Source organism: Sturnira hondurensis, unplaced genomic scaffold, assembly GCF_014824575.4.
Source record: "Sturnira hondurensis isolate 20B ecotype Veracruz unplaced genomic scaffold, ASM1482457v3 Scaffold0000780, whole genome shotgun sequence".
Classification (NCBI taxonomy): domain Eukaryota; kingdom Metazoa; phylum Chordata; class Mammalia; order Chiroptera; family Phyllostomidae; genus Sturnira; species Sturnira hondurensis.
Window position 1 is genome coordinate 23,342,109 of NW_028073411.1, and position 24,037 is coordinate 23,366,145.

At 59.3% G+C, this 24,037-nt stretch overlaps 2 protein-coding genes across 4 annotated transcripts in view; both read right to left on the reverse strand.

Moving 5' to 3' along the window:
- ARHGAP8 (Rho GTPase activating protein 8) overlaps positions 1–15,233 on the reverse strand; it is a 31,482-nt gene extending 16,249 nt beyond the window's left edge. Inside the window, exons 1-3 of the mRNA XM_037049696.1 lie at positions 15,207–15,233; positions 3,187–3,306; positions 2,244–2,390 (exon numbers count right to left, since the gene is read on the reverse strand). Of these exons, the coding sequence (XP_036905591.1) occupies positions 2,244–2,390; positions 3,187–3,306; positions 15,207–15,225 (286 nt within the window). The 5' untranslated portion in view covers positions 15,226–15,233. The remainder of the gene's footprint in view (positions 1–2,243; positions 2,391–3,186; positions 3,307–15,206) is intronic.
- A 7,008-nt stretch (positions 15,234–22,241) lies between these two features.
- The window catches only part of PRR5 (proline rich 5), a 47,089-nt gene continuing 45,293 nt past the window's right edge, over positions 22,242–24,037 (reverse strand). For all 3 annotated transcript variants that reach the window (XM_037049719.1, XM_037049728.1, XM_037049710.1), the window contains one exon: positions 22,242–23,183. In XM_037049719.1, coding sequence (XP_036905614.1) covers positions 22,729–23,183 — 455 coding nt within the window. In that variant the 3' untranslated portion in view covers positions 22,242–22,728. The remainder of the gene's footprint in view (positions 23,184–24,037) is intronic.

Here is a 24,037-nt window from a genome sequence, read left to right on the forward strand (position 1 = left end):
AGAAATGTGCACAACTTTGAACTCATGTTCGTTATAAAGAACCTGTTTATTTAATTTTTAGAGCTAGGGGAAGGGAGAGAGAAATAGAGGGACAGAAACACCAAGAGAAGCATCGACCGGGAGCCTCTTGTACCCGCCCTGACCAGGGACCGAACCCACAACCCAGGCTGGTGCTCTGCTCAGGGCCACTGTAAAGAAACATCTGTGTCTGCTTTCAGTTGTTCACTCTCAGTGAGACAGGGTGGTGACAAAGTGTTCTCATGCCCACCCCACCCCCTCTGGGGAAAGGTGACGATCGGAGATGCACCATGTGTGCACACACCCACACACACGTGTGCCCTGACGGCCCCGACCCTGCTGCCCGCTATTTGAGGCATGTCCCCATCTTCCTGGGAGCCTGGCCGCCACCCTGCCACATGCAATTCCAGCTGTTTCAGCTCCTGGCTCGGCCGCCTCTCCGTTTCACGGCCTCAAGAGTCCCGGCCCTGCCTCCCGTTTGTGTGCAAAGTGCCCGCTGAGAGGCTGCCTGGGGGCTGCGCACTCCTTCCCTCCCCTGCCATGTGTGGGTGTCCCACACGAACACTTGGGTGGCTGTGTCTGGGAGTCTGGGAGCACAGACTGGTTTTCCAACCGCGGCCCACCGTCTTGGGGCCAGGGCTCCTCGGCTGACCTGCATCTGTGCTCACCGGCACAGACGGGAAAAGACAACTTTGCTTCTGAAGTTGTGAATGGTCAGAACGCCAGTGGCCACTACCATTATTCCTGAAATCAGACCACAGGGGAGGTCTGGGGGACACATGAAGCAATTCGGCTGACAGAGGTCCACCAGTGTCGGCTGAGGCCCCTGTGCACGCAGCTCTGGGGAGAATGAACAAACACGGCCCGGGAACAGGATGGTGGTGCCAGGTCTCTGCCCAGCCCCACAGCCCCCGAGAACCGCTGGGGGACCGCTGACAGCCACACCTATGTCTGCGGTGACTCCCACCTGGGGTTGGGCCAAACCGCAAGGGCGAGGGCACCCTCCCCAACCTGAGAGCCCTCACTCAGACCCCAGGGGCAGGACTGGGGTCCCCAGGCCACCCACTGCTACCCTCTGGCTACAAATGTGAGGTTCCCACTACCCCTCAGGGTCAATAACTCACTAGAAGAACCCACAGAACTCCGCAAAGGGCCACATTTATGATGATAGTTTATTGTAAAGGATACCACACAGGTCCAGCCCGGGGACAAACATGGAGGGGAGGTTGGGGGGACCTCTGCCACAGAGTCAGGGGCATGGACGGGCCACCACCATCTGGGCAGCCCCTCTGCACCCTGGTGTCCAGGCTCACCAAGTCCCAACTCCTTAGAGACGGAGTGAACCAGCAGCCAGGGGACCAGAGGTGAGGGTGCCAAGGTGCCTATGACGTTGCCTTGACTGGGTTCAGCAATGCCCAGGTAGCTGGTGAAGCACTACGCCTGTGAGTGTCTGTGAGGTGTGTCCGGAGGAGACCGCCGTTTGGGAGGGGAGACTAAGAAGATGCTCCTTCCCAGCTCAGTGGGCATCAACCCCATGTGGGGCGGCCCCAAAGTGGGGAGGATGGGTAAGCGTGCTCCCCACGGCAGCTGGGGTAGCCATCTCTCCCGCCCCGGCACACTGGTGGGCGTCGGTGCTCCTGGGTCTCAGGCCCTGGACTCCCACTGGGACCATCGGCTCCCCTGGGGCTCCAGCTCGCAGACCCAGGGTCACAGGGCTTCCCAGCCTCTGAGCCAGGGCTCCCCCAAACCTCCTCTCACCTGTACTTCTGTATCTCCTACCGGGCCTGCTTCTCGGGACAGCCCACCATACACCCTCCAGCGGCCCCCGCCCCTCAGGCCTAATTAAACTGTGCCGCTCCCCCCGCTGCCTGCTAAGTGTGGGGCGCTTGTCCTCTCAGTGTGGCAGGGCCTGTTGCTTCTGTCTGCTGCCATGTGGCACGACAGTGTCTTTGGTTCATAAAGCCACCTGCTTCGTTCCGGCCTCTACTCTGAAGAGCGGCAGGATGCTGCCTGGTGGCTTCCCAGAGCACCTGGGCAATGCTCGTGGGGGTAGGTCATTTCTCTCTCAAAACACTGGCGGGCACGCTAGTTCCTGACCTGGTTTTCGCTCCAGGGGCACAGCCACACCACAGGCAAGCGGCCCCGAGGCGCCCGCCCCGTGCCACAGGGCCCACAACAAGGCCGGTACTGTTGGGGCTCCCGGGGGCCACCCCGCTGGGACTCACCTGCCACCTGCAGAATGCCGTGTCTGGCCACGTCGTAGAAGGGGTGGCCGGTGCTCAGCGCAGGGTCCTGGCCAGCCGTGGACACCGCTGAGGGCCTTCGCACCGCGCCCGGCACGGCCGCCTCCTGCTCCTCATCTCTCCGCAGCTCTGTCGCAGACAAGGTTGAGAAGTCGGCTGGATTCTCCGGGGAGGAGATTGAGGGAGGGTCTTCTTACAGGACAGTCACCGTGCCTCAGCTGCGCACCCACCTTTACCATGCACCGCAATGTGCCCACCTCTGCTGTGTACACACTATGCACCCACTCAGTGGGTACCCACTATGCACCCACCTTTGCTATGTACACACTGTGTACCTGCCTCTCCTGTGTACCCACTATGCACCCCCCTCCGCTGTGCACCTACTGTGCACAGCACTGTGGAAGAAAAAACATGAGACCTGAGGGCTGGGGAGTGTCCTTCAGACCCACAGGCGTGGACACTGAGGCTCAGAGAAGGGCAATGGCCTCCCCAAGGTCCCACAACCGAAGTCTGCCTCAGGCCCTTCCCAAAAGACGTTGGCACTGGCAGGGCGCCGTGGGGGCGGGGCAGGGGTCAGGGCAGACCCCGGGTCCCTGAGCCAGCGGGTAGGAAGAATGTGCTGTCCTCAGAAGCTGCATTTTAGAAGGTGGGGGTCCTGCCCACAAACAAACCGAGGATCTTGTGAGAATGGTTTCAGCTGGGAAAAGAGTGGGAACTACAAAGTTCAGGGGGGGCAGACCCCACCCCCCACCCCCCGGTGACCTGGGCCCACCGGCATCCCTCCAACACTCTGTCCACCCGGAACCTGGCAATATGACCTTCGTCAGGACCATGTCTTTGGAGACAAAATGAGTTGAGGACAGCGGGCCCTGTGAGAAGGGGACAGGACACAGAGAGATACCAGGGACGAAGAACACACTTGTACCTATTTCGGCCAGCTCCTCTGGGTCCAGCTGGGACATGCTCTGCTGGGGGGCAGGGTGGCCTGGGCTCACCGTCTTGGGGTCAGCTCTTAGGGATCCGGGCATGGGGTCCTTCTGAGGCCCTGAGGGGGAAGCACATGAATCCCAGGGGCATTTCACACAAGTCCCCTGGGCGGGGCTCCCTCTCACCAGGCAGCCCGGCATCTCTGGAGAGCTGGGCAGAAGGCAGTGGGGGTGGGAACAGCACTCACAGGGACCATGGACCTCTGGGACACCAGCACGCCTGCCTCGCCACCTCCCTCAGAGCCACCCACACTCCCTCCTGTGCCCATTTTACAGAGCAGGTCACTGAGGCCAGCAGAGATCACTCAGAACTGCTCGTGGCAGTACAGTAACCGTAACTAAAGCCAGGCGCTACCCTGCGCTGGGGACACTGCTTCCACATCGGCATACGCTTTGTAAAATACCTGTTTAAGCCCTGGCTGGTGTGGCTCAGCGGATTGACCACGGGCCTGTGAACCAAAGGGTCGCAGTTCGATTCCCAGTCAGGGCACATGCCTGGGTTGCAGGCCAGATCCCAGCAGGGGACGCAGTAGAGGCAACCACACATTGATGTTCTTCTTCCTCTCTTTCTCCTTCCCTTCCCCTCTTTGTAAAAACAATTAAACAAAATCTTTACAAAAAATAACAAAGTAAAAATGAAAAAAACCCTTCACAACTCCGCTCTCGAACAGACACCCAGGGGACGGCCCCGAAAGCCCTGGGCTGGAACGTTCTGGGTGGCACTACAGAAATGGCCCCAACAGTAGCCGGGGAGGTGTGGACACGGGCAGAAGGTCGCACAGCCCCCACCCTCCGGCACACCTCCCGTGTCTCCGTCTCCTTCCAGTCTCTGACCTTGGCACAGGCAGACCCGGGTTTCGACAGTGCTCCCCTGTCTCAGAGCCATGGCCACAGTGACACTTTCAACCGTGTGTCACTTTCAACCAGCCTCCCGATCTCCTGCCAGCCCCGCCCTCCCTGCCCAGCCCTCAGCAGGACTCCGCTGTCACCCACGGCTGTGTGGCCTTGCCTGGAGTCTTGTTCTCTCTGGGCCAAGGCAGAGCAGAGCCCTGCCCTGCCCTCTCCCTGACTTGCCCCCAAGTCCTAGAAGGCTGCCAGGGCCGCGCTGTGAAGGACCTGGGCAGGAAAGGAGGGGGGAGCCCAGGACAGGGAGGGGGTGGGGGGAGGGGTGAAGACTCCAGAGAGGAAGGCCCTGGGGAGACAGGCAGGCAAGGTCTCAGGAGTCAGGTGCACACCCTTCTACACACTACTCTCGCAAGCACGTGCACACACTGACACGCATGTGCACACACGTGCCCTGGCTCCTCCCTGCCTGCAGCTCTGGGCAGGCTCCCTGCTGTGAGACTCCTCCCCACTGCTGTGCAGACACCTCCACATCAGCCCCCCACACCCCCACTTCCATGCCACAGCACCCCCGGGCCTGCGTCCGTGTTCTTCCGAGGGCACCTGACCCTGGAGGGCAGGGAGGCAGATGGGAGCAGCCAGCCAGCTGGCCGGGCCCATTGCCCACACAGGATTAGGTTTGCTCCCTGGCAGGATGTGGGCAGCGAGCACTGGGCAGGGGAGCCCAGCACTGCCCTCAGGGCTCCACCCCAGGACCCCACCTCTGCCTCCCACGTCCAGCTTCCCCAGGTTTCGGGGCAGCTCACTAGGGAGCTGGGAGGGTGCTGGGGGTGACCCCCAGACCTGAGACCAGTACTCCCACCTGGCCAGGAGCCCCTCCCGACATGCAGGGAAAGTGAGAACAGAAACTCAATCACCTACACCCACGGCTCTGGACACAGCCGAGGTGGCCGGTCTGCAGGAGTGCTGAGCACTGGCCGGGAGGCCTGGGGACCTGCGAACTCTGTCGTTTGTCGATGGGCCATCCGACCAGCCGGGCCGCCCACTGTGGGGTGGCCAGGGTTGGGCTGGCCTGGTGGGGTGGGGGGCAGTCCTGTGGGGGACTCACTGCCACCATCATTCCACTTATACCCCCCCCAACAGGCAGGAAGGGGTCCCCAAAGTCTGATACAGAAAGGAGGCCACCTATCCCCACTCCCGCCCATCCCCCAGGCCTCCAAGGGTCCTGGGGGCCCTTCTGTGGGCCAGCCCAGAAGGCTAACCCTGTCCCAAGCCAGGCAGACAGCTGGGATGAAATTCTCTGGGGGCACCAGGTGGCCCTGCCTGAAAGTGCAAGGGTACCTCCCAGGGGACCGCACCCCCATGGGACAGGGGCATAGGGGACATGTCTAGAGCGTTTTTGCTTGAGGGCCTCGCAGGAGTCCCTTGCCCCCTGTGCCCTAGGGCACAGCTGCAGCCCCTGAGGTCCTGGGGGGGGGGGGCACCGCTTGCTCAGAGCTCAGAGCCTCTGAAACCAGGAGGCCTCGCTTCAATCAGACAGGGTGCAGACCCCAGTACTTGTTTTCGAGTTTGCACCCTTGGGTCTGTGTCCCCCACAAGGGCAACAGCAGCTTGTTGGGGGAGGGAATCTGCCAGGAAGGGGAGCCCTGAGAGCCTCCATCCCTCCAAAGCCTTGTAGTCGAGTAAAACACAGCCTGCCCATTGGCTCGGGTGCCCTTGGACCAGAGTGCTGTGGCCTCTCCCCACCCCCTGCTGCGAGTGGTCAGTGGTGGGGCTGGCGCTCCTGCTGAGGGGCCTGGGGGCTCCCGGTTCCCATGGGCCCGCACCATTGATCTGTCTCCTCCAGCCCCAGGAGCCCCAAGCGGCGCTGGGTGGCTGGAAGGCACCCATGGGAGCCGTGCATTTCCCCACCTGGGTGCAGCGGGTCCCGCCTGCCTTGTGATGGGTGTTTATGTGGCTGCGTGGCTGGCGGTCACACACAGTCCAAGTGTAGTGTGAAGGTGTTTACGGATGTGACAAACACCCACAGCCAGTGGACTTGTTCAGTAAAGCAGGTGCCCCACAGAACGTGGGTGGGCCTCCTCTCATCAGGCAAAGCTGTTGGGGAAGGAATCCGAGGTTTCTGGGGAAGTGATCTGCCTCCGGGCTACAATGTTGAGCCCCAGCCCAGGCTTCCAGCCAGCAGCCTGCCCCACAGACCTCAGACCCGCCGCCCTGCAGCGACGTGAACTAACCCTACGTGCATTTACTCGGTCTGCCTTCTGTTCCAGCACGTTCTGCACCCACTCCACCGACCCCAGACCCAGACTGTTTTCTTTTTTAAAAAATATATTTTTATATATTTTTTATTGATTTTACCATTACAGTTGTTCTATTCCCCCCTTCATTCCCCTCCACCCGCACACTCCCTCCCCCACCATTCTCCCCCCCCTTAATTTATAACCACGTGTCTCAAGTTCTTTAGATTCTATATTTCTCTCACTCTTCTTGCCCTCCCCCCTATCTATTTACTACCTACCATCTATGCTATTTTCTGTGCCTTCTCCCCCCTTCTCCTCCTCCCACTCCCCTGTTGCTAACCCTCCATGTGTTCTTCATTTCTATGGTTCCACTCCTGATCTAGCTGTCCTCTTGGTTTGCTTTTGTTTTAGGTGTGGTTGTTAATAACTGTGAGTTTGCTGTCCTTTCACTGTTCATATTTTTCATCTTCTTTTTCTTATATAAGTCCCTTTAGCATTTCATATAATAAGGGCTTGGTGATGATGAACTCCTTGAACTTGACCTTATCTGAGAAGCACTTTATCTGTCCTTCCATTCTAAATGAAAGTTTTGCTGGATAAAGCAATCTTGGCTGTAGGTCTTTGGATTTCATGACTTGGAATACTTCTTTCCAGCCCCTTCTTGCCTGTAAGGTCTCTTTTGAGAAATCCGCTGACAGTCTGATGGGTACTCCTTTGTAGGTGACTGTCCCCTTATCTCTTGCTGCTTCTAGGATTCTCTCCTTCATTTTAATCTTGGCTAATGTAATTATGATGTGCCTTGGTGTGTTCCTTCTTGGGTCCAACTTCTTTGGGACTCTCTGAGCTTCCTGGATTTCCTGGAAGTCTATTTCCTTTGCCAGATTGGGGAAGTTCTCCTTTATTATTTGTTCAAATAAGTGTTCCACTCGTGGCTGTTTCTTTCCCCCTTCTGGTACCCCTATAATCCAGATGTTGGAACGTTTAAAGATGTCCTGGAGGTTCCTGAGCCTCTCCTCATTTTTTTGAATTCTCATTTCTTCATTCTTTTCTGGTTGGATGTTTTGTTCTTCCTTCTGGTCCATTCCATTGATTTGAGTCCCAGTTTCCTTTCCATCACTATTGGTTTCCTGTGCATTTCCCTTCATTTCAATTAGTTTAGCCTTCATATGTTCCTCTAATTTGTGACTATAATCAACCAGTTCTGTGAGCATCCTGAGAAACGGTGTCTTGAACTGTGCTTCTGAGAGGCTGGCAATCTCTCAGTCACTTAGAGTTATCAACTCTAGGGCTTTGAGTTCTTCTTGAGTCATCTTTTGGGCTGTTTGTGCCTGTTACGTATCAGGATCGGAGCCCTAGGTGTTCACCAGAGCAGGGCAACTCAGTCCCTGGGTTGTGACACTGTATATGGGGGCGGGGTCAAAGAGGAGCAATGGCGTCTCGTCTGCTCCCTCCCGCCACCGACGCCACAGGTGCCACCGTCACCAGGGCCCGTGCTTTGGTCCCACTGCACGCGAGTGTGCCACCGCCGTCAGCCCTCCACCACTGGGTTCGCCCCCTGGGGCCTGCGTGGTCCGTCTCACTGTGCGAGAATGTGCGACCGCGGTCAGTCTGCCCCGCACCCTGACTGTGTCCGGGCTACTTGCGCGCCTAGGTCGGGGGATCTGTCCTGCCCGACCCTGCTCCGCTGCTGGCTCCGCCCCTCTTACCGTCCCCGTTGAACGGTTAGATGTAGTCGGACTTCCGTATAATTCAATTTTCTGTTCTTTGGCTGTGTCTTTGTTCTCCAAACCTTTGTTGTATTCCAACTTGGTTGTGGGAGAAGGCACAGTGTTTCCACCTATGCCTCCATCTTGGCGGAAGTCCCAGAGTGTTTTCTTAAGGCTACGTTGCTGGGAGTCTCATAACGTTTACGTTGTACCAGGTATCACAAGTGACCTAGAGATGATTCACATACACGGCAGGGCGCACATCTGCGCCATTTCATCCACGGGACAGGGGCATTCGGGTGGTCTGGGGTCTGTGGGGGTCAGGGGACGAGTCCCCATGGTCACCGAGGGACAACTGTATGGAAATACCCCGTGAGTTCTGTTTCTCTGGTACATGTGCCTCTTAAACACTCAGATTTCTCCTTCCCGTGAATGATCAGAATCACAAATGGTGGAGCCAGGGAGGATCCCAGGGAATGTCCTGTGCCGCCAACTGTCACTGGACAGTGGGGAAACTGAGGCACGGAGAGGGGAAGGGGCTCGCCCAAAGCCACAGGGCAAGTCCTTCGGGGGCTGCCTCTGGAAACGGGGTCTCCTGCCTCCAGCCTGGAACCAGAATGGCTCTTAAATGCAAGGGAAAAACAGCACACCCGGCACGGGCACACCTGCCGCCCCACCGCCGCCTGCTACAGCTAGCTGATCAACGCCCGCCTTCCGCGGCTCCAAGCTGCTGTCCAAGGCGTCCTCTGTCCCAGGCCCCTCCCCTCTTCGCAATGGGACCCACTTCCCACAAGGCTGTCGTCTGAACTGCTACTGAAATCTCAGGCCATCCACTGGTTACCTGCCATTTACTACCAGTGCCCCCAGGGGCCTTCTTGTCACTGTGGGACAAACCCGTGCCCGACAGAAGCTATGCATTGTCTAGATGAGAGCCCCCCCCCCCCAGGCTGCAGACAACAGCTGGCAACGCCGCCCTCCCAGTCTACAGGTGCTTCTCTGCCTTCCTGCGCCCTGCCTCCGGCAAGTGCCCTCAGGGTGCCCCCACCTGCTCTTTCCTGTCACCGTTCCTGACGTGTAAATGCCAAGGTCCTTCGGTAGCTCTTCTCAACCGGTGACATCTGCCAGGTTCTCCTGAGTTAAATAAAATCTTTAACACGTGTTCCTTTTCACATCTTACGACAAGGGTCATATTTTATTCTCTCCTGACAATGAGCTTTCACTGTGACTCTGCGGAGGAAAAGGCCATTCTCTCCCGCTCCGCCTCACCCTCCACCTGAGTCCATACCTCAACAACTGGTGGCCCCGGGCGGGTGCCAGGGGAGCCTTCCCTGGGACGGAGACTCAGGCCCCTGCGGGCCACGTGGCTGTCATACAACACAGGGGTTTCAACTGCCCCAGCAAAACGGTTTGTTGCTGGAGAAATATTTTTGCACAAGACACACAGAGACCCTTGGAGCAATTACCCAAGTATCGTGGTTACAGATCGATGCCTACGTACAAACTGGCTCCAGATTTCATGAGTGCCCAGGTGGAGGTAGGTGCGCAGGGCACAGAGCAAGAGCTCACTACCTGGTGTCTACCTGGCCGGCTCCTGTCTGGGTACAGGGTGGGGAGAGGGGCCCCCACCATCCAGGCCTAGCCCCATATTCCCAGGGGGGAGGAGACACCGAGACCCAGAGAGAAAGGGGCTGAAACAAGGGTCACACGTGAGGCAGGGGGTGCACATCCGGGTCGGAGGGGCAGGAACTCTTGCAATTGGCTGAGAAGGGGGCCACTGTTGAGCTGGGATTCCAGGGTCTCCTAGTGACCCCCCATAAATAGTATTTTCACCCCTGTGTCTCAGCTGCCACCAATTCCCTAACCCAGATCCCCACCCACTCGTCCTCGCAAACACCACCGGGCTCCCAACACTGGCGAGAAGGCAGGTGCCACGTGGCAGGGCCAGAAGCCGGAGGAGTTCGGGCAAGACACTTGGCTAACACCCAAGGGGGAAGCAGCAAGGTCCACACAAGGTGGGATGTGCTACGCGACCTTGGCAGAGGCCTTCCTCAAGTCCCAGGGACCCGTGACCCTCAGAAAGGGCAGGGGGGTCTGTAAAGAGCTGCTAGGGCTGCCCACCCTGACCTGCGGTTACACTGACATTAAGACGCAGGGCTTGCCTGGGCACCTGGCTCTGCCCGGGGGCCCCAGGTGTTCACTCAGGTGTGCACCTCTCACCTGCACAGCCCTCCAGCTGCCAGGTGCTGACCCACCCCACCTCCCAGAGCCCACCTGATTACCTATCTCCCTCTTCAAAGGTTTATGGAGGACCCAAGTTGAGCCAATCAGCACACAGCAATTTCCCTGGCCAGAGGGAGTTCACTGAGGCCTGTGAGGGACCAGGAAAAGCCTCCAGGTTCCTCTGGGAAGGAAGAGCGTGTCAGGAGAGCACCACTGGAGCAGTCTCTCTCCACGCAGCTACACAGGGAGATGAGGCCTGGAATGGCTGCAGACAACTACTGCCCCCTGGGAGATCCGCCAAAGGCAGGGAATTGCTAAGCCCCGATCAAGCCATACCTGATCTCCATCCTGCTCCCAGACCATTTCAGCAGCATAGGCCAATATATCCCCCTTGACTTTTGGGCCAGAGTTGGGTTTTCTGTTCACTACAGTTAAGTGTCCAGTTGCCCTGGCCGGTGTGGTTGGAGTGTTGTCCTGTAAACTGAAAGGTTGAAGGTTCCATTCCTGGTCAGGGCACATGCCTGCGTTGTGGGTTTGATCCCTGGTTGGGGTGCGCAGGAGAGACAATCAATCGATGTCTCTCACATCAACATTTCTCTCCCTCTCTCTCCCCCTCCCTTTCCCCTCTCTAAAATCAAAGAGCACAACCTCGGGCAAGGATTAAAAAAACAAGTGTCTTGTGGTCCCCCAGGAGCCGCACCACCCGGGCTGGGAGAGGGACTTCCCCCGAGCTCTGGCTGCCCTCAGCTCCACCCCCGCCGCCCTCAGCCTGCTCCACAGGTCTGTTTGTCCTTCCTGACCTATGCCTGTGTGCTGACAGCCGGGGCCACTTCTGACCCACATGAGTCTTAGCCGTCACCTGGCTGGTCAGGTACCTGAGCGGGAGCTTGGTGGCTGGGGTGGGGTGGGGTGGGGGTCTGTTAGATAAGAGAATGGGCACATGACTACGCCCAGCACTCAAGGCCTCCAGGCCAGGTGTCACGGCCACGGCCTGCCTCGCTCGTCCATTCCCTGCCACCGCAGGCTGCTTTGTCCCTGAGGAGGGGACAGCTTGGGCCTCTCTGTAACCTCCATCACCCAGACCTGTGGGTGGGGACCCTGGGCCCTCTCCTCTCCTCTCCTCCCTGAGGCACAGTAATCTCTTGCTCTCCACCCCAAACTCAGGTCTCAGAACATACCTCTCCCCTGACTCCGGACCCGAATCCCCCAACTCCTGTGGCACCTGAGTGCCAACAGCTGCCTGCAGTTCGGAGAATAAAATTCCAACCCCCACCAACCCCTGAAAGACCCTGTCGCCTGGCTCTGCTGCCCCTGGAATCGTCTCGTGCCACCTCTACTAGCTCCAGCCACGCACCGCAAGGTGCCTCAGGGCCTTTGCACACACCGTTGTCCCTCTCGCCGGGATCACGCAGCTGCAGGGAGTAAATGACCCATAAGCAGTTTCCATTTTTATCTTGGGCTCAAGCCAATTCAATCATTCACTTTGAATTCAAATCTGCTCCCCCTCGGCCTCCTGGGAGACTGATGTGGGATCCACAAGACTCTCATGCACCTGCCCTCCACCTTCAGGGGCCTCTCTTCTGGAAGATACGGTTACAGTTCAGCCAAGTCAAGCATTTCCCCTCAACGTGGCCAGAGAGAGAGGCGCCCAGGTCCCAGGGGACAGTCAGGCCACTCTGTACCTCCCAGACCAGGGACCTGGTTCTGCTCCCACCTGTGCCCCCATCCAGAGAGCCCCCCTGTCCCTCGGATGTGGTGGCTGCCAGCCCCTGCGTGGACCTGAGAGCCGGTCGGGGAGCTAGGGTGAGCGGGTGGGAGAGCCTGTGCGGGCCCCAGCCACCTGCGGCTTTGCTGTGGGTGGCAGACACGCCAGGCCCTGCCCGCCATTGTCCCTGTTGCTTGTTTTCATTTCATGACCAGGTGGGGAGGGGGAGGCCTCCCCAGAAGTTTCTGGACTCCTGACCTGCCAAACCAGTTCCTTCTCGTGGACGGTCACCAGCTCCAACTGCAAATGAATGTCTGGCTGCCCTGCGCTGTCCCAGGTCACTGAAGCAAGAACTGCTTGGCCCCCGGCCTGGGCAGGAACAGGGACCAACGAGCTCATTCCCCACTGCCTCCTAGGAACCAGGACCGTACCACTGGGGGGCAGGACCAATGCTAGTAAGTGCAAACACACATAACACACCCTGGGGTAGCTGTCAACATTGTCCGTATTTGACAGGTGGGGAAATCGAGGCACACGGAGGCTGGCGACCCTGCTCACGGAGCCAGGTGGTAACGTGCGCACCGCAGGCATCTTTCCCTCTGAGCCTCAGGGCAATCCGCTCCGTATGACGCCCAAGTGAGAGGTGAGAAAACGAGGCAGAGAAGTCACTTGGGGAGAGTCCTGAGCCAGGTCTGCCGCCTTCTAGGCACCCAGAAACCTGGACCGTGGCCAGATCCTGCTGCCAGAAGTCCCAGGAGCCTACAGGTAAGGGTAGCCAGGGCAGGACTGAGGACAGCAAGCTCACCTGCGGTGACCACCCCCTACCCACCCAAAATGGCATCTTTTCAGCTGTCCCCAGCCCTGCAGCACCTGGCCTGGGGGATCCTTGCAAAATGCCCAGGAGGCCCAGGAAGCCTCCAGGTACACAGGTGGAAGGGGCACATCATCCCAGGGAATCAGTTTTAATCAAGGGGTTGAGAAAAAAGTTCAGTAGTTCATCTGAAAACATCACTTTTCGGTCCCCACGCAGTCTGGAGGGGCAGTCGCCGGAAGGCCTGGGGCGTCTCCCTGGAGACTGACTGCAGGGCCCTGGGGCAGTGCCCCGGGAGGTGGGGATGCTGCAGCTGCAGCACACCTGCCTGGCTCCCCACTCCCTGGCCGTGTGACCTGCCTGCCTCGGTGTCCTCAGCTGCAAAAGGGGACAGTAACAGTTCTTGCCTCACGAGGCTGACGTGAGTGAGCGAGGGATGAGGCAGCCCAGCGTGCTGTTAGGGTCTGACTGGCTATTACTGGTGGGAGTGACCATGACCACCCTGGGAAAGGACAGCTGCCAGGGTCACTTTATGGGTCAGGAGGCTGAGTGCCCACGAGGGAAAGTAACCTGCTCAGAAACTGGGTCCGACTCCTCCGGAGCCTCTTTCCCACCCTCCTGCTGCCTCCGTGCCTCCCAGACCAGGGAGAAGAAGGCACCCTCAGGGGATGGGATGGCATGAAAGGTACCCGCATCAGGCACCTCCCAGGTGGCCTGAGCTCTTGCTGTCCTCTCTTTAAGCCACCCTTGTGGGTGAGCCCAGGACCAGCTGGGCCTGGAGCCAGCCTGCTGCGGAGATGCCATACATCACAGGATGCTTAGTCGAGCAAGTGTCCCGACCTTAAAAGCTCTCCACGAGCCCTGGCTGGTGTGGCTCAGTGGGTTGAGCGCGGGCTGCAAACTGAAGAGTCACCAGTTCGATTCCCATCAGCGCACAGGCCTTGGTGGAAGACCAGGCCCCCGGTTGGGGGCAAGTGAGAGGCAACTGATCGATGTTTCTCTTGCACACTGATGCTTCTCTCCCTCTCTTTCTCCCTTCCCTCCTTCTCTCTAAAATCTTTTTAAAAATCTCGGTGAGGCTGCATTTGAATGACTCCATGGGCATTTCCACCCCCCCACCTTACATATGAGTCACCTCCGGTCACACACAGTCCCCCAGTCTCTGTGGGGCCTCAAAGCTAGACATCTTTCCCTGCCTATCACTTATCCAACCGCATCTTCCAGGTCAATGGTCGCCTCCTCCAGGAAGCCCTCCTGACCAGCCATAAGCCCCTGGCTTCCCTCTATTAACAGAGAGCAGACTCTGGGTTCCCTGTGGGCAGGGACCTGCTGGGCCCCAGCTACTGCCCTGTGTCCCTCTTCCCCTTCACTCCCAGGCCTGGTGTTGGTTTAAGGAATGGTCTGTCACTGCATTAAAGGAGTTCACAAACGACTGCCACCAGAGCCCTGTCGGGTGTGGCTCCGTGGGTTGCATGCCAACCTGCAAAAAGAAACGTCCCCGGCTAGACTGCTGGACAGGGCACATGCCTGGGGTGCGGGTTGGGCCAAGTCCCCAGTCCCTCTCTTTCTGAACCTCCTTCCCCTCTTTCTAAAAATAAATAAATAAAATCTGTTTTTAAACAAAACTGCCACAGGAGACCATCAAAGGATGTTTACTGTGGAGGCTGACGCACGCCGACCCTGCACTTCCTAGCTCTCCCTGGAACCCGCGCAGACTCCGAAACAAAGCTTCCCAGTTTGCAGCCCCGCGGCAGCCAGCCCGGCCCCCACCCCGACGGAGGCTCACGGGCGTTCCTGCCCGCTGGTTGGCTGCCTCGTACGGGGTGGTGGTCCTTCTCCCGCCTCACTCCCGCCGCGCCCTGGGGAAGTCCCGGCCAGCGCGGCCGCGGCGGCCACAGGGAATTCTCAGGGTGGCCCCGTGCCAGGGTCCGAGAAAAGTGAAAGCAGCCAGTGCCTCTCCTCTAACTGGCGACTATGGAGGGTGACGACCCGCTTGACTGACTTTTGGCTTATTAACTCTTGGGGTTCCCCGCTGTTCTGAACGGGACGGCAACCCGGGCAGAGCCCCTGCGTCTGCATCCGCGCGGCACCTGCTCTGCCTCAAAGTTCTCGTCTGTGAAACGCACGATGCCTCGGAGGGGGGCTAGCGGAAGTTTGGGCTAAGTCAGCCCAGCCGGAGCAGACTTAGACACGAAACAACCCGGGAAGAGGAGGGAGGGAGTACGAGGGGCGCGCGGGGGACAACAGGAGGGGGCGGGGCCAGGACCTGGATCTGCGTCGGCGCCAGTCTTCGCACCGCGTCCCGCACCGCCTCGGAGGGCCCACCTGCGCCGCGACCCTGTCCCGCCGTCGGCTCCCGCCCGCCGAACCCCGCCGGGGCACAGGCCGGGTCCCTCCCAGCCTTACCGGACTGCTAACCCCGCGGGCGTCTTACCTTTGAGCAGCTCGACCATTGACTCACCCACCTGGCCCCGCCCCGGACGTGGCTCCCGCGCAGGCCCCGCCCCTCTCCCCGTCCCCGATGACCCGGCCAGGTGTTTTCCTAGTGCCCTGAACGCCTGGACGCCGCAGGTCCGGCTCGGTCTCTGCGGGGAGCGGGACAAGGCCGGGCCGGTGGCGCCGCCTTGCGGACGGGGCGCGGGGCTTGCGATGGCAGAGGCTCCTCGCTGCCAAAGCCCTGGAGGCACCCCGGGGCGCCGCCTGAGTGTAGCCCGCCTTTGGCGTAGCACCCGCGCCCGAGGCGGGCCTTTGCCTTGCTGATCCCTTTCTCCTTTTTAGGGATGCACCGAGCGAGGTGGGAAGGGGTGAGATCTGCAAAGAGCTGAGAGGACACAAACATTCAACGAATGGCTCCCAAAGCGCATTGAGTCAGGTGCTGACTTCCCAGGACTGGTGGGCCCCCACAGGTCCCAGGGTGGGCCCCCAACCTCACAGTGGCAGGGGTTGGCTGATCCCAGGGGCAGCTCTGACCTAGGCTGAGGAGCAGGGAGGACTTCCTGGAGGAGGAGACAGGACCAAACCTTGGGCCTCCTGAAGGTCATTGAGGGCTGCATTTCTGCAACTGGGTACGGTCCACACCAAAGCAGGGGTCATAAAATCAGGAAGGCAAGGCCCAAATACCCCTGGAGGTGTGTTTGCTGGCCCAGTCCTCTGGGCAAGAGGGTGACCGGTCCTCCAGTATCATCACACTGCACCCCAGGGGCAGCTCAGTGAGGTGGAGTTCGAGGAATGGGTTTGTTGCAGGCCCAGCCTATCACCCACCTGTCTGGCCCACCTCTCAGGTGCCTCGCCGCCTCCCCCCTGCATCTCCCTGATCTCCAAAGGTCCTTGCCCGGGCTGGGTCTGCACCTCCTCGTCCACACTCCCCTTCCCCTTGCTTTCAGTGTGCCTGTTCCCTGACCCCCAGTTACATCTCCTGACTCCAGACTCCTGCTTCTACCCGGCCCCCAGCATCTCCACCTGGAGACCTTGGCCGGCAGCTCGAGCTTCTCGGCCCTCCGCACCAGCCCCCTCTCCTGGGCTTCCACGCCCACTGTCCATGCACCAGCCCCATCCAGACCCTCGGGCCCATCCTTGGCTCCCCAGTCCTCTCACACCCCCACGTGTGGTCCCTCAGCAAGCCCCGATGGCTCTTCCTTGGCGATGTGTCCCAGGGCCACCATTTCTCCCCACCTGCACTGGCCCAGGTGGTTTAGGCCACCAGCACCTCTCACAAGGCTCCCAACGAGGTCCCCTAATGGGCCTCCCTGATTCTGCCCTCGCCCCGTTGGGTCTGTGTCACCCCAGCAGCCAGGGGTCCTCTCATGAACACCTACCTTGCCCCTGCTCAAGTGTCTCTCTCTTTTCTCTCCTGCCTCTTTGGGTTGGGGTTGGGGGACACCCGCAGCCCACAATCCCAGGCCACCTTGCATGGAAGGTGACATCCAGCTTTTCCAGTTCATTAGCATAATATCACCCCTTTGCCACAGCGATTGGTTCAGGTTCCAGAAGTAACTGGGCCTAAGCCAATCGCATGGTTGCTCATCAAGCCACAGTGAGCAGTTTAGGCCAGTCTGGGCGGTGTGACAGACTGCTGGACTTCGCCTGGAAATTTGGACAAGAAAAGGCTCTGCTGTCTCCTTTTCTCTCCTCCCATCTAGATGAGGAGCCTAGCACACTGGGGACACCCGGCAGACATCCTGTGACCATGAAGAGATCTCGCCTTAGGATGCAGCAGAAGTGGCACAGAACTGGGTCTCTGGTGACAGTGCAGAGCCCCTGGATCAAACCCACCCTGAGGCTTGCCCTGTCTGCAGGCTTTCTTGTTATGTGCACTGATAAATTCTCTTCTCGTTTAATCTAGTTTCGACTTCATATTTCTTACAAAGTGTCACAGGAGGAAGTATCCTTATTCCTTTTAAACAAAGTGCAAAGAGTTTCTCTCCTAATAGCATTTGCAGAAAAAACCCAGGAAGGCCACTACTGGCCAGTCTGGAGACACATCCCTGACTGTTCCAGAGCCAGGGGGCTGTTTGCTCACTGCAGTGTCCCTGGTGCTTAGTGCTGTGCCTGGCACACAGTAGGCACTATTCCCAATCCATCTGAACGAACAAGTGACCTGAGTTGCATTCTATCATCACCGACGCAACTGCCTTTGCCTCACAGAGGCTGTTCGACCCCCACAGCACACTTGTATAGTGTTCTTTAGCACTTCCTTGCTCCCAGAGGACGGGTTGGTGAGAAAGCCAAGGGCACTGTGGTGCTAACCTTGAACATACCGGTGCATATAAGCCTGAGGCTGCGGGTGCACCAGGAATGGGGCCCGTTTCTCGCCCAAAACTCTTCTTCCCAGCAACTCACACGGTGGGTTTCGTCCAGAGCTTCGTGCTGGGTTCTCTCATCCATTTGTGGAATGTAAACATCTCTATTTTATCATCAATGTAAGACCAGTCTCTTAAGAAAGGAACAATGGGCAGCTTTTCTGTTGTAAAAAGCACTTTGGACCGAAGTGAGAGAAAATGCCCCCCGCTGGTGCCCGGCTGGCAGCGTAATTTCATGGTACAAAGAGACGCCGGGGGTGTGGGGGGCGGGGTGCCGCTCTCCTCGAGTTTGTGTTTTGTGCGAAGCTCATACAAATTCCACACCATAGCTCAGTGATGTAAACTACCCACTAAACAATAATACAGAATGATTGAGGGCACAAGAACGCAGGTGCGCCTGCCATTCATAATAAAAGAAGGGAACAGAAAGGAACGGTGAAGCCCAGGCAGGCTCCCTTCCGGGCTCGCTCCTCTGTCCCCCCAAACACGGGCAATCAGCAACCCACCAGTCGGCCACTTCCCTTTGTCGCTGTGCCAATAACTCCTTGCATTTCAGGAGCGTTGCAATAGGAGGGAGAGAAGAACGGTGCAAAGCGAAGGGATGGCATCTGAGTGGCGTTACTCCCAGCTTTATTAAATTTGCTCTCGCCAGGGTTTATGGAGTGGGCGAGCAGGCGCCCCCTGGCAGCACACTCCACATTAATAGGCACCGGGGGAGGGGTAGCTGCAAGGAGGGAGGGGATGTGGAACCCGCCCCAGGCCTGGGGCTTCTCATTTGTTTTCTCCCAAATTAACTCCCCCAGCCAGTCGCTTGAGCCCAGACTTTGTCTGCTTTGAACTCCACTAAAACCATGAAACCAGAACTTCCCAGCGGAGTGTGGGTGTGACTGTGGCTTGAGCGGAAGATGTCCAGGAGATCACTGGGGGGCCAGGACCTGGAACCCCACGAGGAACCCTGCCGTGTGAGCCGTTGTGGGTCCACCCGTGTTGAGAGCCCATGCATTTGGCTGTGGGCGCCGATCGAGAACGGAGCCCAGCCCGTGCCTACTCCGCGGTGCTTTGGGGCTAGTTTGGGCCTAGTTCTGGGGGCTCTTTGATTTGCAGCTGGTCAGGCCACACCCTCGGTGCCCTATTGACACCAGGGCGGGACTCGGGTCCTGTACTCTGGTCTCTTGCACCTTTAAAATTTCTTCAACTTCTTTTTAGGGAGAGGATGAGAGAGACGGAGTGAGATTGATTTGCTGTTCCACTTACTGATGCATTGACTGGTTGATTCTTGCATGTGCCCCGACTGAGGATCAAACCCATAACCTTGGTGCATGGGGATGATGCTCTGACCAGCTGAGCTACCCGGCTGGGGCCCAAGCTCCTTGCACCCTTCAGATGTCCTCACTAGTCTCTGCCCAAGGCAGATAGACGACAGGTGGACTCGGCCCGCTTTACAACCAGGGCGTAGATGGGGACTTAGGCTCCACCCTCACGACATACGCCATGCAGGGGGTGGGGGGCAGCCCTGGAGTTTGTTACACTGGAGAGGGCAGCTGCGTGGTGTTCGGTGTGGGCCGGGGGGCGGGGGTGCGATGTGGAGGCTGCAGCGGCTGGAAGGTTGAGCACAGGAGACCGGATTGACATCGGTGCTGGCGGCAATGGCCAGTCTGGTGCCGTGCGACTGGAGCATCTCCGTGGAGGGAGCATCCCTGGGCGGTGGAGCATCCCTGGGCGGTGGAGCATCCCCATTTTCCCATCAAGCCTGTCCTGTGGGGCAGGTTGAGGCATTGTCCCTGGACGTTAAGCCTCCAGCTTGGCTCTCTCCCATCCTGACAGATCCTAGGAGTTCCCAACATCCTTTAATAAGCTCCTTTGCTGTGTAACCAGCTGGGATCTGCTTTCGGGGCTTGCAAATAAGAGTCCTGCCTGATGCTGCGGCCTCCTTTTTAATACTTCCCTGTCCCTCCTTCCGAGTACAGGCTGACATAAATCCCCACAGCAGAGAGAAATGTCAGCATGAGAAATTCTTCTGGTGATGGTGCTGCAGACACTTTGCAGTGTGACAGCGTTTCGCAGCCTGGCTAAGCAGCAGCCTGAGCTCTCTGCAAACACATCCCGGTGAGCACAAGGGTTCGTGCCAGAGAAACCCTCAGTTCAGTACTGAGCCGTGGTCACCTTCAGGTTGAAACCCATCAGGTACTTGTTTGCCCAACACACTGTCGCCTGTGCTGAGCTCCTTCATCAGACGCCTGCCGTCTGGGAGTTCGTGATCTCACGGCTGGCCCTGGCTGGCTCTGTGTGGTCCAGGTAGCACAGCAGACAAGCAGAGCAATATCACCGGCTACAGAATTTTATATTCGGAAAGATCCTTCCTACAGCTAGAGACACTGAGGATGGCGTGATTGCCCACTGTCACGCGACAGGTGAGTGACCGATTCGGGGGGAAAATCCAGGGTCCTGGCACTGCCCTTGAGGGGTGGGCTATCCACACTGAACATGTGAACATGTATTAGTCAGGTCACGCCAGGTCATGCTGCAGTAACAAACACCCCCAGTCTCAGGGCCTTACGCTGACCCGGCCTCCTCACTTACACATCCCTGCAGCCCCCCACTCCCCTCCGGCTGGAGCAGACCTGTCTGGAGCGTGACTCCCAGGGTCTCCACGTGGCAGTGAGTGCTCCAGCTCCAAAGGACCCCAAGTCCCTTCTGCTCGGAACTCACTGGCCAGAGCTGGTCATAGGGCCCCAGGAACCACAAGGGGACCAGGAAGAACAGAGCATCGTGATTTTAGGGGCTTACCGAAAATCTCGTTCCACTGCAGCCCTGGCTGATGCCCTCTGCCCAGCAGCCTCTCCCCATTTCCCAGAATCCTCAAGGCTACTGCCCATGTCACTGCTGGACACTCCTGGAGCTCAGGACCACGGTCCCACGCTGGGGGCACACCGGGCAGGCCACACTCCCTGAGCGACGTGGTAGAGACCTTTGACTCCTCCAGGGGCCTCCCCTGAGTGGGATTCTGCAGCATTTGCCTCCTTTGTGACTGGCACACAACGCCCTCAGGATTCATCCACGTGGTGGCACATGTCAGAATTTCTGTCCTTTTTAAGGCTGAGTCACACTCCGTTGCATGGACAGACCACTCTGCTGAACCATTCATCTGTTGGCGGACAGTGGGATCACCACCTTTTCACCCTCGGAAACAGGTGCGCATGGTGGACCAGCATGTGTTTGAGTCTCTGCCTCAGTTCCTTCGGGGTACATTCAGTTCCTTTCGAACTCATTTTTAGAGAGAGGAAGAGAGGGAAATACCAATCAGTTGCCTCTCACATACCCCTCACTGGGGACCTGGCCCGAAACCCAGGCATGTGCCCTGACGGGGAATCGAACCTGCGAACTTTTGGTTTGCAGGCTGGCACTTAGTCCACTGAGCCACACCGGCCAGAGCCAGTTCTTTTTAATTATAGGTCAAGTATCACTTTCATGGTCAAATGGAAGATAACAAGTGAGTCAAAACTCGACAGACACACCCCTTGGCTCACCCCACTTCCAAGCCTTTCTCCGCCTACTAGTCTCTCCACCCCCCTCTGGGCTCCCTCTGAGGCAGGCAGCTCCCCCACCTGGCAGGGACCCCCCCTCCCCCTCCCCAGCAGGCCTGGCCTCCCACCGGTGACTCCTGGGCCACAGCTGCCCAGCAGCACCTCCCCAAAAGCCTCCTTCCAGGGACTTGTATTGGCGGGAGCAAAAAACACCCCTGGGCCCGAGGGCATCTTGGGGTGCCCACCCCCCCCAAACACAAATGTTAACTCTGAGGCAGTGTAGTTTGGGGCACCTTCAATGCCACCCCTCCACAGCAGGGTGAGGCCCCAGGACCTGGCTGGGCTCCTGCTGGCATGTGGACCCCCCTCTGGCTTCGGGGGCAGGCCTGGGGGCCAGTTGCCCAAGGAACGGGCCCATCCCCCACCAGGGAGCCATGGAAGTGAGTCATGTCCCGGAAGCTCTACCTGCCTCCAGTGTGGTTGTATTTGGAGATGGGGTCCCTCAGTAAGTTTAAATGAGGTCATAGGGCGGGGCTGGAGGGACAGGATGCGTCCTTGACGCTAGAGAAGGTGGCTGTCGGTGACCTGCAGGGTCAGCCAGCACGCAGAGGAGGGCTCTCTGGGCCGGCAGACGAGAGGTGACCCTCCAGTGTAAGACGCCCACCACGGGCACAGGAGGCGTGTCTGAGGGACACAACTGAGGAGCCCAGACCTTGGCAAACGCACGATGCCACTGGGGGACAGGCCAGGGAGCCTCCGGGTTGGGCCAGAGCCTGGATCCCAAAGCCGGGGGAGGGCACTGCCTGCCAGGGCGGTAAGAACGGTGTCACGGGTCCCGCGCCAGGCAGGCCTCTCCAGTAAGGTTGTGGTGAGGGACCAGGTAGCTCAGTTCCCCTTCCAGGCCCCTGCACTTCACCGCAGGGGGCAAAGGCAGGGGCCCACCCTCTGTGCAGGGCCAATGGTCTGCACCCGGCCTCCACCCCTTATGGTCCTGGCAGCTCCTGAGAGTCTGTTGGGTCTCCTGGCTCCTCCCTCTGGGTCTCTGGGCCCCTCAGACAGGATGGGGCAGGGAAAGTAGGTAATAGGGACCCGCCCCTCCAAAACCAGTGAGGGGAGGCCCCAGCCAAGTGAGGCCGGGCATGACACGCTTGGGAGCAGGGCCGACAAGTTTTATTCCACCCTCTTCCTGCCCGTGGCTACCCTGGCCGAGGGAGGGTAGGTGGCTCCGAGGGTCCAGGACAGCCACCCACAGGTGGTGCTGTGGCGAGTGGGGAGGGGCAGGTGGGTCCGAGGGTCATTCTGGCCGATGCCAGATTCACAGTCGCCGTGGGTGTGGATGTGGGTGCTGGGTGGCCTGACGGGCAGAGTGCGTGGCGGCGGCCCTCCCATGCACGTGAGGCTGACCCGTGTGCCGGGTGCCCTGCGGGCGGCAGGTGAAAAGGTTGGCGTAGACGTCCCAGAACGGAGTGGGGCTTGGGCTGGTGAAAACGGTTTTTCCAACCAAGGGGTGGGGGAAGCCACAGTGGACGAGGCTGGCCACGGACTGGCCGGGATGGAGTAAAAAAACTCACGCACACATGCGCACGCACACACACACAGGCTCGCACTCGGGCTCAGTAAAAACGCCAGGACCTCACACGATGCTCTGGCGGCCCCTGTCCCCCTGCAGCTTGGAGGCGCCAGGCCCACCGCGCCGGCCGAAGTCAATGAAGATGCCTTCGGAGTCCGAGTCCACGGACTCCAGGACCTGGTCCACCAGGTTCTCGGGGCTGGAGGAGGGCGGGGAGCCGCAGGCAGGGCCAGCCTCGGGGGACTGCGCGCAATCCGAGTACAGTCTGCTGGGGCAGGGCCCCGGCTGCAGGCCCGGGGAGGGCGTGAAGTCCCCTGCAGGGCCCTGGGCCGGCGCGTCCGGGCAGGACGTCATCTCGGAGACCGAGTGCCTGCGGATGCCGGTGCCTCCAGCCGCCGCACCCTCCGCCTCGTGCTCCGCCACAGGGTTCAGCAGCGGCGTGTTGTAGCTCTTGGAGCGCACCACCGGGTTCTTGGCCAGGATGTCCCCGGAGCGGGCGCGGCGCAGGAAGTGCTTCTCTGCGGAGACAGACAGACAGACAGGCAGGCATCAGGCACCGGAGGCCAGGGGATGCTGCAACCCCGGGCACCTGGGTGTTCCAGGCCCTTCCTTCTACCAGGCGCCCAGTGGCTCCTACTGTGAGCATAGACTGGGCCGCCAGCTCTGCTTGGAGGTGGCCCCAGGAAAGGCCTGACTGACTCCCCACCAGCCCCACCCCAGTAGCTGCAGGAGCCGTTTGGTCCGGGGGAAGAGGGTGCAGACTCCACCACAGCCGTGTCCTCTGTCCCTGCCTCTGAGCCTGGAGAGGCAGTGGGGGCGGGGGGGGGGGAGGGCGGACACATCAGCTGGGGGCAGCTCAGCGGGCTCTCCGGTTTCCAGCTGCACGTGCCTGTCCCCCACCCCCACTGTGCAAAGAGCCAGCCAATACCAACACATGCTCCGCACTGGCACATCCCTGGGTGGACTCGGGCCCTGTCCTTCGAGCTGGAATCTCAGTGTGTGTGTGGTGGGACGAGATGACAAACCCAGGTGGGTCGTCCACAAGTCAGGCGGTGGTGAGTTCCATGTCAACAAGGGGCCGGTCAGTGTGAGGTCAGGGCTGGGGTTTTTACTGAGTGTTGTGGGGGCCTCTGGAAGGCGGGAGAGGACCTGGGGGCGGCCGAGGCTGCACAGAGGAACGCTTCAGCACCACGCAGTTCCACCGAGTGCCACCAAGTGGCAGGGCTGAGTGTGTGGAGGGACTCGGGCCTCTCTGGGACAGACGGCAAGGCTCCCTCGTCCCTCTGTGAGGGGCCTGTCACCCAGCACCACAGGGAGCCTGGGCGACTCAAAGTTCTCCAGCTGCCAGGGAGCCACCTGTGCCGAGACACAG